The sequence below is a fragment of the Macrobrachium nipponense genome, chromosome 6 (assembly GCF_015104395.2).
Source record: "Macrobrachium nipponense isolate FS-2020 chromosome 6, ASM1510439v2, whole genome shotgun sequence".
Lineage (NCBI taxonomy): Eukaryota > Metazoa > Arthropoda > Malacostraca > Decapoda > Palaemonidae > Macrobrachium > Macrobrachium nipponense.
In genome coordinates, this window is record NC_061108.1 from 4,657,406 (window position 1) to 4,672,288 (window position 14,883).

The 14,883-nt window shown below is 36.3% G+C and overlaps 1 protein-coding gene across 1 annotated transcript in view; it reads right to left on the bottom strand.

Moving 5' to 3' along the window:
- Positions 1–14,883, bottom strand: part of LOC135216765 (uncharacterized) — a 97,644-nt gene that overhangs the window by 41,494 nt on the left and 41,267 nt on the right. Inside the window, exon 5 of the mRNA XM_064252241.1 lies at positions 11,598–11,823. Coding sequence (XP_064108311.1) covers positions 11,598–11,823 — 226 coding nt within the window. The remainder of the gene's footprint in view (positions 1–11,597; positions 11,824–14,883) is intronic.

Genomic DNA, 14,883 nt, shown 5'->3' on the forward strand with positions numbered 1-14,883 from the left:
ACCATGGGTCTCAAAGCTAAAGACAAAGCAGGTGATAAGAAAAAACCCAAGAAAATGATTTCGATGGAAGCAAAACATAAAATTATAGCAAAGCATGAACGTGGCGTTCGTATCGTCGATTTGGCAAACGAGTATGGTCGAAATCCTTCTACAATATCCACGATCATCAAGCAGAAGGAAGCTATAAAAACCTTCCAAAGGTATCACCATTATTTCTAAACTACGAACTGATTAAAAAAAATAAATAAAAATTAGTTTAGCAATGTTATTTCATTTGTGTTTATTACGTAGTTATTAGTGTACATACGTAAATAAAAAGAGAACAAATCATTCCCTGCCACCCTTCCCTACCTCCTCCCCCTGCTGGCCTCACGTCATCTTTCGTTGTGGTAAGTAAAATTCCTTTCTTTTTTTAATTGATTTTATTAACATTTATTATCATTTATCACATTGCTATGTTATTTTATCATTATATGTGTTATTACTCATTTATTTGAGCATAAATTGTGTATATTATATGTAATTTAGCTGTGTTTAGGTGTGGTTTCATACCGCTAGAACGGATTAATACATATTACATTATTTTAAATGGGAAAAAATGCTTTGAGATACAACTGTTTTGATATACGACGATGGTAACGGAACAAATTAAATTCGTATGTCAAGGTTCCAGTGTACTGGATAATGTCTCTCTTTGGATACTTCGATTTTGCCAAATCTTGAGGGCTACAAGAACAGTTGATTACTATTTATGTATCATATAGACTAATTAAAGTAAACATATCTTTAAATAGGCTTATATTATTAGTATCAACCAAACATTTACTGGCATGAGTCAGAGGCCGTTTAACGAAACGAACACTTCTCTGTCCTTAACTCGGAGCGTCGGAAGACGCCTCTCTCTCTCTCTCTCTCTCTCTCTCTCTCTCTCTCTCTCTCTCTCTCTCTCTCTCTCTCTCTCTCTCTCTCTCTCTCTCTCTGATCAAATTACTGGATAATGTCTCTCTTTGGATACTTGGAATTTGCGTTGTAATCTAACCAGAAACTTCATTTAGTTATTATTACTGGAAACAAGCAATGATTTTTCCATTATTTGCGCTTTTGGACTGTTATATGTAAACTTTGCGCACTGCAAGCTAGTATGTATTCATTCGCTCGGAAACTAGTTCCGCATATGAGGCGTCACTAAAAAACATAGAAAAATACGACATAAAAAGTGTCGAAAATCATCATAACCTCAAAATTTTTGTTGTAATCTAACCAGAAACTTATTTTTATTAATATACTGAGCTAAACTATAAAGCATTTTTATCATAGTATGCGTTTTTTAAAAGTGTCGTTAACTCGGAGCGTCAGAAGCGTCAGCGTCGTAACCCAGGACGGATTTTTCCATTGAATATTTAAGAAAAAGCGTCGTAACCTCGGAGCATCGTAAGCCGGAACCGTCGTAACCCGGGGACCGCCTTTTATAAAACGTGATGCTATGTATAAATAAAGGTTTTTTGCCACAAAGGAAAAAATGAAAAAGCGAGATAGCCAAGTACTTTCGGTCCTGTTCGGACCCTTGCCTCAGTAAAGGGTCCGAACAGGACCAAAAGTACTTGGCTATCTCGCTTTTTCATTTTTTCCTTTGTGGCAAAAAACCTTAATATATATACATATATATATATATATATATATATATATATATATATATATATATATATATATATATATAGATATATATATCTATATATATATATATACATATATATATATATATTATATATATCTATATATATATATATATAAAATTTTTATATATATATTAAATCTATAAATATATATAAATATATATATATATATATATATATACAGTGGACCGGATTCACGGATTTCTCTCAGGAACGTTTCTCCGCATTATTTGCAGAAAATTTGCAGTGCGATATTTTTCCATGAGAAATATCCACAAATTCTTGTTTTTTTTTATCAATTTCAACATAAAATGCACTTTTTGTGATAAAACTATTAAAAAAACCAAGTACAGTGGTACCTCGAGATACGAAATTAATACGTTTCCACGTGGCCTTCCTATCATGAGTTTTTCGTATCTTGAACCGCATTTTACATGTAAAATGCCTAATCCGTTCCAAGCCCTACAAAAACACCCCAGTATGACTCGAAAAAGGCAAAATACTGTACATACTTGAGCAATATTCAACTGCATATAATGTTCAGCCCATTTTTACTGCATATATTATGACTTTAGCATATGTCCCTTAGCAATAAGCCTAGCCTATGTTAGTGCCACTGTAGCCTAGTCTATGATTCTGACATCTAAACCTAAGAAGCTAAAAGCTTAGAATATGCCAATAAAATGTATAAATAATCAGTATGTACTCATTTTAAATAATTATTAATTAATCATTACCTATAATAAACAAACTAACAAAAAAAACTTTCCAACCATTTGTTTACATCCAGCACTTACGAGTACCGAACGATCGCCAAGCAATCACTTTTCCTAGCACACAGTAAGCCATAAATTTTCATTATCTCTCTTCAACCTATGAAACTACCAAACAGTATAATAACCGTTTATTTCTATTCTTTATTCTATCTTTACCTAATGGAGATGCAGAGTTACTGACAGCTATAATGAAACATATACGTAACGTAATATTTAAACAGAAGAAGACTTCTAGAAAATATGTATTTGCTGGCTTCGATGATAGCAGTCTGATTTATTTTATATTTTATGATAACTAATTCACAATTTGTTTTATTAAATAAATTGCATGTACTCATTTCAAATAATTATTAACCCTCTTACGCCGAAGCCCTAAAAATCAAAACCTCTCCTGTATGCCGGCGCCGGTTTGGAGTGAGCGCGGAAGTGGAAAAAATAATATTTTCAAAAAATCACAGCGCGCTTAGTTTTGAAGATTAAGAGTTCATTTTTGGCTCATTTTTTTATCATTACCTGAAGTTTAGTATGCAATCATTATTTACATATGATAATATCATTATCATATGTAAATAATGCGAGATATGGTAGAAAAAAACATTTCATAGATAATTGTATTCAAATCACGCTGTGCAAAAAACGGTCAAAGCTAACGAGTTACTTTTTTTTTCGTTGTATTGTACACTAAATTGCAATCATTTTGATATATAATACATAGTAAAACAATAAAAGCAACATCGGAAAAATATTATCACAAAATGATGTACGAATTCGTAACGCGCGGACGTAAAAAAATGTTATTTTAAAAAATTCACCGTAATTCTAAATATTGTTCTAGAGACTTCCAATTTGTTTCAAAATTAAGACAAATGATTTAATACTATGATACTGTAAGAGTTTTAGATTAGAATTGCAGATTTCGACCATTTCGGACGAGTTAAATTTGACCGAATGTCGAAATTTTTATATATATATTTTTTTATATGCACATATTTCGGAGATGGAAAAAGCTACACCTTCACTTATTATTTTTTATTGTATTCTTCATGAATTTGCGCACATTTTGATATATGAAACTCTATAAAACGGTTAATATGAAAAGGAGCAAATATTAGGATAATGCGATGTACGTATTTCGGAGACTTACGGCCGCGAATCGGCGCGCGGAGTGAAGGTAAATATATTTTTCAAAAAATTCACCATAAATCACAATTGATTGTTCTAGAGACTTCAAATTTGTTTTCAAAATGAAGAAAAATGACTGAATATTACTGGCCGTAAGTAAGTTGTTTTAGCTTTAACAATTGCGTTTTTGTTTCAACTATTTTCGGCTAGAGTCAAATTTGACCGAACGTGATTTTTTTTCTATTTATCGTGATTTATATGCAAATATTTCAAAAAAAGAGAAAAGCTACAACCTTCAATCATTTTTAGTTGTATTCTACATGAAATTGCGCACATTTTCATATATAAAACTTTATGTAACAGCTAATTTTAAATGGTGCAAACATTTCGACAATCGCGCAAAAAAAATTCTGATTTTTTCAGAAGTTACCGCGCGGACGTAAGGAAAATGTTTTTTTTTTTTTTTCCATAAATTCACCATAAATCGAAATATTGTGCTAGAGACTTCCAAGTCATTGCAAAATGAAGGTAAATGATTGAATATTACTAGAATATAAGAGTTTTAGCTTACAATTGCGTTTTTCGACCATTTCGGTAGAGTCAAAGTTGACCGAAAGTTGAAATTTTTGCACTTAACGTTATTTATATGAAAATATTTCGAAACTGATAAAAGCTACAACCATGGATTGTTTATTGTTGTATTGTGCATGAAATTGCACACATTTCCATATATAAAACTTTATGTAACGGCAAATTTAAAAGGATGCAAACATTAGGACAATCGCACGAAAAAATTTATCGGAAGAGTTATCGCACGAACGTAAGGAAAAAGTTTTTTCATAAATTCACCATAAATCGACATATTGTGCTAGAGACGTCCAATTTGTTGCAAAATGAAGGCAAATGATTGAATATTGCTATAATATAAGAATTTTAGCTTACAATTGCGTTTCTCAACCATTTCGGTAGAGTCAAAGTTGACCGAAGGTTGAAATTTTGGCACTTATCGTTATTTATATGAAAATATTTTAAAACTGATAAAAGCTACAATCATGAGTATTTTTTGTTGTATTTTACATGAAATTGCGCACATTTTCATATATAATACTTCATGTAACGGATAATTTAAAATGGTGCAAAAATTATGTCAAAGTGACGAAATAATTTTTGAGATGTGTCACTGATACTTTTTAGTGCGATAAGAAAGAAATTCGCGCTTGCGCGCCTGCGTAGCGATTGTAAACAAAACAACACCTTGGATCGGTGAACTCCAGCATCCCCCAAAGCACGTGATACAAAAGTTTTCGGCTGGTAGGCCGCCTATAAAGTATTTTTCCTTCCCGCGGAATTTTTTAAAAAAACTTTTTTGAGCCGACGTATGATACGTCCAATCGGCATACAGGAGACATTTTGACTCGACGTTTAATACGTCCAATCGGCGTAAGAGGGTTAAGTAACCATTAACTATAATAAACAATAAATAAAAAAAAAAAAAAAAAAAAAAAAAACCCAAACTTCTGTTTACATTCAGCACTTACGAGTACCAAACGATCGCCAACCAATCACTTTTCCTAGCACGCAGTAAGCCATAAATTTTCATTATTATCTCTTTTCAACTACTGAAACTACCAAACAGTATAATAACCATTCATTTCTATTCTTTATTCTATCTTTACCTAATGGAGATACCAAGTTACTGACAGCTATAATGAAACATATACGTAACGTAATATTAAAACAGAAGAAGAATTCTAAAATATACGTATTTGTTGGCTTCGATGATAGCAGTCTGATTTATTTTATATTTTATGATATCTAATTCACAATTTTTTTTATTAAATGTATTGCATGTACTCATTTCAAATAATTTTTAAGTAACTATTAACTATAATAAACAAACAAACAAAAAAGCTTCCAAATTTCTTTACCTAATGTTTTATTTTTTTGTTAAATGTATTGCATGAATAAGTTTGTCAATTTACAGCATCCTTTTGCCAATAGAATACATAGAGCATGAGGGGTAGATGCTGACCAATAGGAGAGCAGGATCTTATGGGGTGACTAGCATTAGGAACCAATGGGAAAGCGGGAGGATGGTGGCGAGTTTACTAAGCTGGCGGCGCGGGAGTTTTAAAATTGTTCTCGGTAGTCCGGGCGAATCTTGGGACTTTACAGCAACAACCTTTCATATCTTGAAAACTTCTCGTATGTAGAACTGTAAAATTTTTCGTATTTGCTTTCGTATCTCGAGTTTTTCATAAGTTGAGCCTTTCGTATGTCGAGGTACCACTGTGTGTATATGTATGTGTGTATATGTATGTGTGTATGTTGTTGTATGTATTGTATGGTATGTCTTATATCTGGTTTATGTATATCTGTATATATATGTAAATATATATTATTGTGTTAATATATATGTATATATGTATATATTAATATATATATATATAATTATATATTATATATATATATATATATAATAGATATATATATATATATATATATATATATATATATATATATATATTATCTATATATATCTATATATATATATATATGTTATCTATATATATATATATATATAGATAATTATCACATCGAACCGTGATCCATTTATATATCAATTCAAGCTACAAATGTCCTTTAATATCTAAATTCACTTTACCTCCCAAATGATATATTTTCATATATGTACCGAAGGGGAATTTTTTTAATTGATAATAATTCGTCCCCCATGGGATCAAACCACCGTCCAAGTGTACGGGGACGAAATCAGGACAGTCAGTGACGCTATCCAATCAGCCAACAGAGACGTCTCTGTTGGCTGATTGGATAGCGTCACTGACTGTCCTGATTTCGTCCCCGTCCACTTGGACGGTGGTTCGATCCCATGGGGGGACGAAATTATTATCAATTAAAAATTCCCCTTCGGTACATATATGAAAATATATCATTTGGAGGTAAAGTGAATTTAGATATTAAAGGACATTTGTAGCTTGAATTGATATATATATATATATATATATATATATATATATATATATATATATATATATAATATATATATTATATATATATATATATATATATATATATATATATATATATATATATATATATATATATATATATATATATATATATATATATATATATATATATAGTATATATATATATATATATATATATATATATATATATATATATAAATAGTATATATATATATATATATATATATATTATATATATTATATTATATATCGAACTACAAATGTCCTTTAATATCTAATTTGCTCTACCTCGGAATTAATATATTTTCATATATGTTTAACCAAGGGGGAATTTATTAAGTGATAATAGAATTGGCGATCGACAGACGCGAACCATCGACCTCTCAATTCCAGGACTGGCAGTGAAGCCCCAGACCACCCCGCCACCGCAAGAGATATAACTATATGCCGCCTCCCACCTCAAATACCTGCCGCGCGTAGGTATTTTTTGTTTTGGAGACTGCATACAGCCCATCTCGTTCTCGGTTGTGTGGTAGTGCTTTTGCCCGCACGTAGTCATTATATAAGTATCACATTACTGTGATTCATATACATATATCGAACTACAAATGTCCTTCAATATCTAATTCGCTCTACCTCGGAATTAATATATTTTCATATATGTTTAACCAAGGGGGAATTTATTAAGCGATAATAGAATTGGCGATCGACAGACGCGAACCATCGACCTCTCAATTCCAGGACTGGCAGTGAAGCCCCAGACCACCCCGCCAACGCAAGAGATATAAGTATATGCCGCCTCCCACCTCAAATACCGGCCGCATGTAGGTATTTTTTGTTTTGGTGACTGCATACAGCCCATCTCGTTCTCAGTTGCTTGGTAGTGCTTTTGCCCACACGTAGTCATTATATAAGTCTATCACATTACCGTGATTCATATACATATATCGAACTACAAATGTCCTTTAATATCTAATTCGCTCTACCTCGGAATGAATATATTTTCATATATGTTTAACCGAGGTACCAGATTCTGGGAAAGTCTTTCCTCAAGCATTTATATTATGACCTGACAAAACAAAGGTACACATTACACATGATCAAGCTTTTATGAAACTAAAAGATGTATTCTCATACTTCAATCCCACAGAAGTAATCTATTTCAAGAGAACACTTTGTAGTAATAATATTCAAAAGCATTTTCCTAGTTGCATAACTGTTGGACACTTGTTCCACGTGCCAAGTGTGTATCGCCAAATTTATGGTCTTGGTTATAAGCATCAGTATAACAGACAATAATATTGGTCTTGGTTATAAGCATCAGTATAACAGACAATAATATTTTGCTAACAGTCAGAATGTTTTATGCTTTGGTGTTCTTGCCCACTGAAGGAGTGATTACTGCATATGAGGAACTTTGTGAAGCTGAATCAATACTGATGGATTTTATGTTACTTTGAATTAACATAGTACATCGGTGCAATCCATGCTCAGTGCCATTGAAGAGAAGCTCCTTTATAGTCTATAGAATTCTGGAACATCTGAAGAAGCCGTGTTATGGATAAATACCTCACCCTGATAATGTCTTGGAAGGATTTCACCCAGCCTTAAGATACTCTGCAGCAAACAATAATCCCAAATTCTAGAAATTCATTGACATTCTGAAAAGGAAGAGGCACTCACACAAAGGAAAATTTTACATTTGCAGTTGGGAGAAATACAAAAGCAAAAAGGAAAATATGAAAAATTGAGACGTTAGGAGAAAAGTAAGATGGAAACAACCAAACTGAATTTTTAAAAGCTATTGCTTTTAGTTTAATGAATTTTGAGAATGTACAGGATAATTAAGCATGTTTATTATAATATTGTTTTACTTAACATTTCCTTTTTTTCTGCAGTCTATAAATGTCATATACAGTGGTACCTTGACATACGAAAGGCTCAACTTACAAAAAACTCGAGATACGAAAGCAAATACGAAAAATTTTACAGCTCTACATACGAAAAGTTTTCAAGATACGAAAGGTTGTTGCTGTAAAGTCCCGAGATTCGCCCGGACCACCAAGAACAATTTTAAAACTCCCGCGCCGCCAACTGAGTAAACTCGCCACCATCCTCCCGCTCTCCCATTGGTTCCTGATGCTGGTCACCCCATAAGGTCCTGCTCTCCTATTGGTCAGCATCTACCCCTTGTGCTTTAGGTATTCTATTGGTAAAAGGATGCTGTAAATTGAAAAACTTATTCATGCAATACATTTATTAAAAAAAAAACATTAGGTAAAGATAGAATAAAGAATAAAAATGAATGGTTATTATACTGTTTGGTAGTTTCAGTAGCTGAAGAAAGATAATGAAAATTTATGGCTTACTGTGTAAAGTGATTGCTTGGCGATCGTTCGATACTTGTAAGTGCTGGATGTAAACAGAAGTTTGGAAGCTTTTTTTTTTTTTTTTTTTATTATAGTTAATGGTTACTTAATAATTATTTGAAATGAGTACATGCAATACATTTAATAAAAAAAATTGTGAATTAGATATCATAAAATATAAAATAAATAAGACTGCCAACAAATACGTATTTTTTAGAATTCTTCTTCTGTTTTAATATCACGTTACGTATACGTATGTTTCATTATAGCTGTCAGTAACTCGGTATCTCCATTAGGTAAAGATAGAATAAAGAATAGAAATGAATGGTTATTATACTGTTCGGTAGTTTCATTAGTTGAAGAGAGATACTAATGAAAATTTATGGCTTACTATGTCCTAGGAAAAATGATTGCTTGGCGTTCGTTCGGTACTCGTAAGACGGGTAAGAGCTGAATGTAAACAATCGATTGGAAGGATTTTTGTTTGTTTGTTTGTGTATTATAGTTAATGATTAATTAATAATTATTTGAAATGAGTACATACTGATTATTTATACATTTTATTGGCATATTCAAAGCTTTTAGCTCTTAGGATTAGATGTCAGAATCATAGACTAGGCTACAGTAGCAACCGCTACATAGAAGGCTTAACCGTAGCAACCGCTAACATAGGCTAGGCTATGCTAAGGGACATATGCTAAAGTCCTAATATATGCAGTAAAAATGGGGTTGAACATTACATGCAGTTGAATATTACTCAAGTATGTACAGTATTTTGCCTTTTTGGAGTCATATTACTTCCATCGGATCGGCGTCGTAACCCTAGAACATGTGTTTTAGGCCTGGAAATATAATTTACTGGGGTGTTTTTGGAGGACTTGGAACGGATTAGCCATTTTACATGTAAAATGTGGTCCAAGATACGAAAACCTCATGATACGAAGGGCGCCTCGAAACGGATTAATTTCGTATCTCGAGGTACTACTGTAATATTATAAACACCATGAAGACAACAAATATTCAAAAGTTATTTGCATTATGGTTATAGAAAAGTAGCTTGAGACAGAATTTTCCAAGAACAAATTTCCGAGATCAAGTCTTCTGAGACCAAATTTTCTGGCCATCACTCAGACCAAAACACAAAGCTCTGATTGGAAGACCTTCCCTTTGAAGACAGAATTTAGATAATTTGACTGCAGATGGATTGGGATAAAGAAGTACAGATCCTGCATATCAACAGGAAGCATCCAGTCACCCTCCTGGGAGGGCACTTAGGCCACATTTAATTACCTTGTTGAGACTGGAAATGACCAATACTGGTCTCCACACTTTGGGGATAGGGCGACAATGACCACTAGGCTGGATCTACTTTTGTAAGATAAATATGAACAAAACTGCTCAAGTTACTTTAAAACTGAGTATAAATTAATTAGGTATTCCTCCTAAAGTGTCAAAAAATCAGGTCTATTGAGGTAAAGGTAAGACTCCAATGTCTCAGGAACCACTGCCCCTCAGGGATAACATTGATTTATTTTTTCTTACCTGGCGCAGTAAATACAATCTTCTTTTGGAGTTCCACCAAAGTAAATCCTCCTTTATCTCCAGAATAACAGGAAACATGAACGAGTCCAGGAGGATCTTTCTGTTCCAACTGACCCTTAAAAAATACTGCAGGGAGATGAACTGTTCTATAGATGACTTTGTGCCTAGAAGCTTCACCATCTGTTGGCTGAACATTTGTTTGTTTGTATGGTGTTTTTATGTTGCATGGAACCAGTGGTTATTAAGCAACGGGACCAACTGCTTTGCGCAACTTCACGTCGAGAGTGAACTTCTTTCACCAGAAATACACATTTTTCACACCTCAATGGAATGCCTGAGAATCGAAACCTGTCACGCCATTGAGGCGCTTGAAAATTTGTCAAGAGTCCAAATCTCAGTTACCTTCTTCAGGCACGACTTCACCAATAATGTTGAAAAGCAACCACAAAAGTCAAGAATTTCAAAATCAAAGCTCTAGCCTACAACTGGTACATAGCCATCAGCCAGCAGAAACAAAATGAGCTCTCTTTGCCAAATTGTTCCTTTTTTCCAAAAAAATGGGTGGGGCCACTGTCACTACCCAAAACAAAAACTAGAGTCACCTTTGAATTACAAAACTTTAGCTGCCAGGTGAGTGAAACTCTTAGCTATGTGATTACTGGGTAAGTTACTTATATAAAAACTATAAATATGAAGAGAAGTCATGTCAGAAATTAATCAAAGATGGTGATATTTAAATATTACATATTTCTGAAGCAATCTGCATAAAATTAGGTGGTTTGTATCCCTATACAAACAAATTCTCATCAATCAAAGACAACTGACATCAGATGACATTATCATCATAAAATTTTGACAAATTTCAAAGTATCTTTTTACTTTTACTTTTGCTGCTTTCCCTTTTTGAACACTACAGAAAATTACAGGTATTCAACTTTAAAATGGCACCTAACCCAAGTTTACACAACATAAAAATAAATTCACTGTGAGCAATACAATAAAGGAAAAACATTCCTATTTCCATTACTGACTCGTAGGTTCATCGTCACACACTTCTGAACATCCCATAATCTTAAAGGATTAAAAAGAAACATTCTCACTTACCACCTTTTTAGATCATTCTGTCCATGTTGTAACAACAACAATGAAGAGTCCACAAAGTTTGCCTCTGTTGAGGGAATGTGATCTGGAAAAGTATTTATTACCACAAATGAACTGTCCAGTGCCTGGCAATGGGTCTTATCTTTCCTAGGAATGGAATGCTGCTTTTTCAGTTGAACACTTACTACAAGCCTTTCCTCACATGGTATTAATGCTCCATATCTGCAATCTGAAGGGTAAATATACTTAATAACTTAAGACTCTGTTGACATATAATCTCACGTTGTAATATCAAGGTTATTGCACAATGACTTGTCTTTATAAGAATCTATAAATCTATACATAAATCTATAAATATATTCAATAACTTGAAACTCTATTGACATATAATCTCACACTGTAATATCAAGGTTCTTCAGCACAATGTCTCATCTTCATAAAAATCTATAAATCTATACACAAATCTATAAATACACAAATCATAAATCTATACACAAAGAATATACAAATTAATGAGATTTTTCATACAAATCCACTCGTTATAAATAGCCTCATTACATGCACATAGCTCTCAGGCTGCACACACTTCTTACATCTTGGCAGAAAAGGTTCCCACTCCACATGCCCCAATACACTCTTTATTCTTCCATGCCTATATCAACCATAAAGAGGGAAAGGAAGGAGGGTATTAACCGTTAAACGCCTATTGGACGTATTAAACGTCGATGAAAATTGTCTGTTGGGTGCTTAATCGACGTGTGATACGTCGACGCAAAAAAGTTTTTTTCAAACTTCACGGAAAAATAGTTATAGGCCTACTTGGCAAAAACTTTTGAATCACGCGCCTTGAGGGATGCTGGGGGTTCACGGATCAAGCTGTTGTTTTGTTTACAAGCATTACCCAGGTGCGCATGCGCGAACTGCTTTCTTCTCGCACCAGCGAGCATCAGCGACGCGTCGCCCGAGAGCGATCTTTGCCACAATCGTGTTTTGCCAAACTTTTGCGAGTGTTTGAGTATTTGTGGTGGTACAAGACGTACGTAAAGATGTCTGAACGTCAAATGGAGCGCGAAAGGCACGTTTTGCCTCTCGGTAGGGATTGTGCGAGACGTATTTTGGACTTGGATGCAGGAGAGGGACCAACCAACCAAGATGACCTAGCTCCTCAACGCCGTTCCGTGTGGCCTAGTGTGGCTGAAAGTGTTCAAGCACCACATTGTGTCCCTTTTACAACCCTTAGGAAGCATCAGGGTGTCCTGAGGGGCATTCGTAGGCATTTGGGAGACCTCGAACCAAAGGACATAGACGATTACTTGTTGGAGCTTGATCGGGAACAGCTCGCAAGTCCTCATTTTGATGGCTGTTGGTCATCTAATGACGAGGACATCGCTCCCGATGTTAGTGATGATGAATATTTGCCCCCAATGTCCATACGAGGTTACAGGCTAAAAGTGAGTTGGGGTTTAGTGGTTTTAGTGCCTATGAGGGGGAGTCTGAGAAGGAGGAGGAGTTGTCGTCATCTAGTTTTGTTGTTGAGGATGACACAGAAAGCGAGGGCCTAAGTGAGGGAGATGGGCCAGTGGGGGGGTTCAAGTGCGAAACCGTGCCTGAGCATGCGCGCGGGCACGTAGAAGGCGGAACGTCGCACCAGCCTAGGTGAAGGCAGTTCGTCCGAGAGCGACGAGGGGTGGTCGGAGGACCCCACCTCACCTAACATGCACCCATTCACGGCAGCACCTGGGGTCACCATACCTGTTCCTCTCACTGCTCTGGGGTTCATTCAGCTGTTCCTGACGCACGAATTGCTGGAATACCTGGTAGCAGAGATGGCAGACTACGCTTGGTACTGCCGTGACGAACTGTGGACAACGTTGTCGTATCGCTGGCGGGGCTGCAACCTCATGGATATGGCGCATTTTTTGGGGCTCAACGTTTTTTTGGGAATGATGCCTCCTGCCCAATGTGCCCGGCATTATGGCCTGTGATAGTTTCCTGGCATTGGACAGGTATTTCAACGCCTTCAACCGAAGGGTCATACCCCGGAATAACCCCAATCGCCTCATCTTAGTCCGCCCAGTGTTGGATTACATTCGTGAACGGTGCCAGTTTCTTGTGGTTCATGGCAAGAACCTTTCTTTGGATGAGGAGATGATGCCTTACTAAGGACGTCTCAGCATAAAAGTGTTCAACCCCAAGAAGCCAAAGAAATATGGTGTGAAATTATTTTTTATTAGAGTCCAACACTGGATACGTCGTGGATTTCTCAGTGTATTCCGGGGTCTTCGGTTGGTGCGTGGGGCCCCAAATGTCCTTAAGAGGTTCGCTAGCCAGCCGCAACATCTGGCAAGAGGAGAGACAGAATGGCGGTGGAAGGGAGCTGTCTTCGTCATCTGTTGGAAGGGGGTCCAACTCATCCCCATGATTACGAGGAGTCATGAGCCCATCCAAGAAGAGGGGGTCCAGCGGAAGAAGACATGTCAGCAGGGCTGAGTTACGTATGAGGAGTTTTGTGTTGAGCGGCCTACCGTCATTGGGCACTACAATAGGCACATGGGAGGAGTTGATCTCTTTGATCAAGTCATCCAGTATTATCCCTTTACCAGGAGAACCAGGAGGTGGACATAGCTCCTCAAATACATACTTCAATTGGCCCTCCAGAATGCCTACATTCTCTACTGTGGGTACTACAATTCGGAACTCTGGAGGTTGTCCCACATCCAGTTTCTTGAGTGGCCAGGAATGCCCTCATCAACTTTAATCCCGATGAGCGGCCTTCCATCACTGGCCCCCTGCCCCGAGCTCCAGATCTGCCCCTAGAGGAAAGGGCAGATGTTAGTAGGGCCAACTTCGGTCGTCCTGCTGCTGCCACTGCCCCTGTTGCTGCTGCCGCCACTGCTGCCGCCGCCGCCCCTGCTGCCACCGCCCCTGCTGCTGCTGCTGCCCTTGATGATCCCACCTGCGCTCAGATTCTGACTTCTCGTCGGATAGTGGACCCTGTGTGTCAGCTGCAGCCAGGGGATCACACACTGGAGCTCCTACAAGGGCGCAGGCAGAAACGTTGCCGGGTGTGCCATATGAATGGCAGAAGGAGAGACACCAGGTTCTTCTGTTGCACCTGCAATATAGCTCTTTGCAGGATCGGGGAGTGTGACCGCAAGTACCAGACTACGGTCATATACTGGAGTGTGCCTGCCCAAGGGACAATGGAGGGCACAGAGGGCCGGCGCCCATCAACAGTAAGGGCGTGCGTCTCCCTCCTCCACCTGACCTGTACCTCGTCATGTCGAGA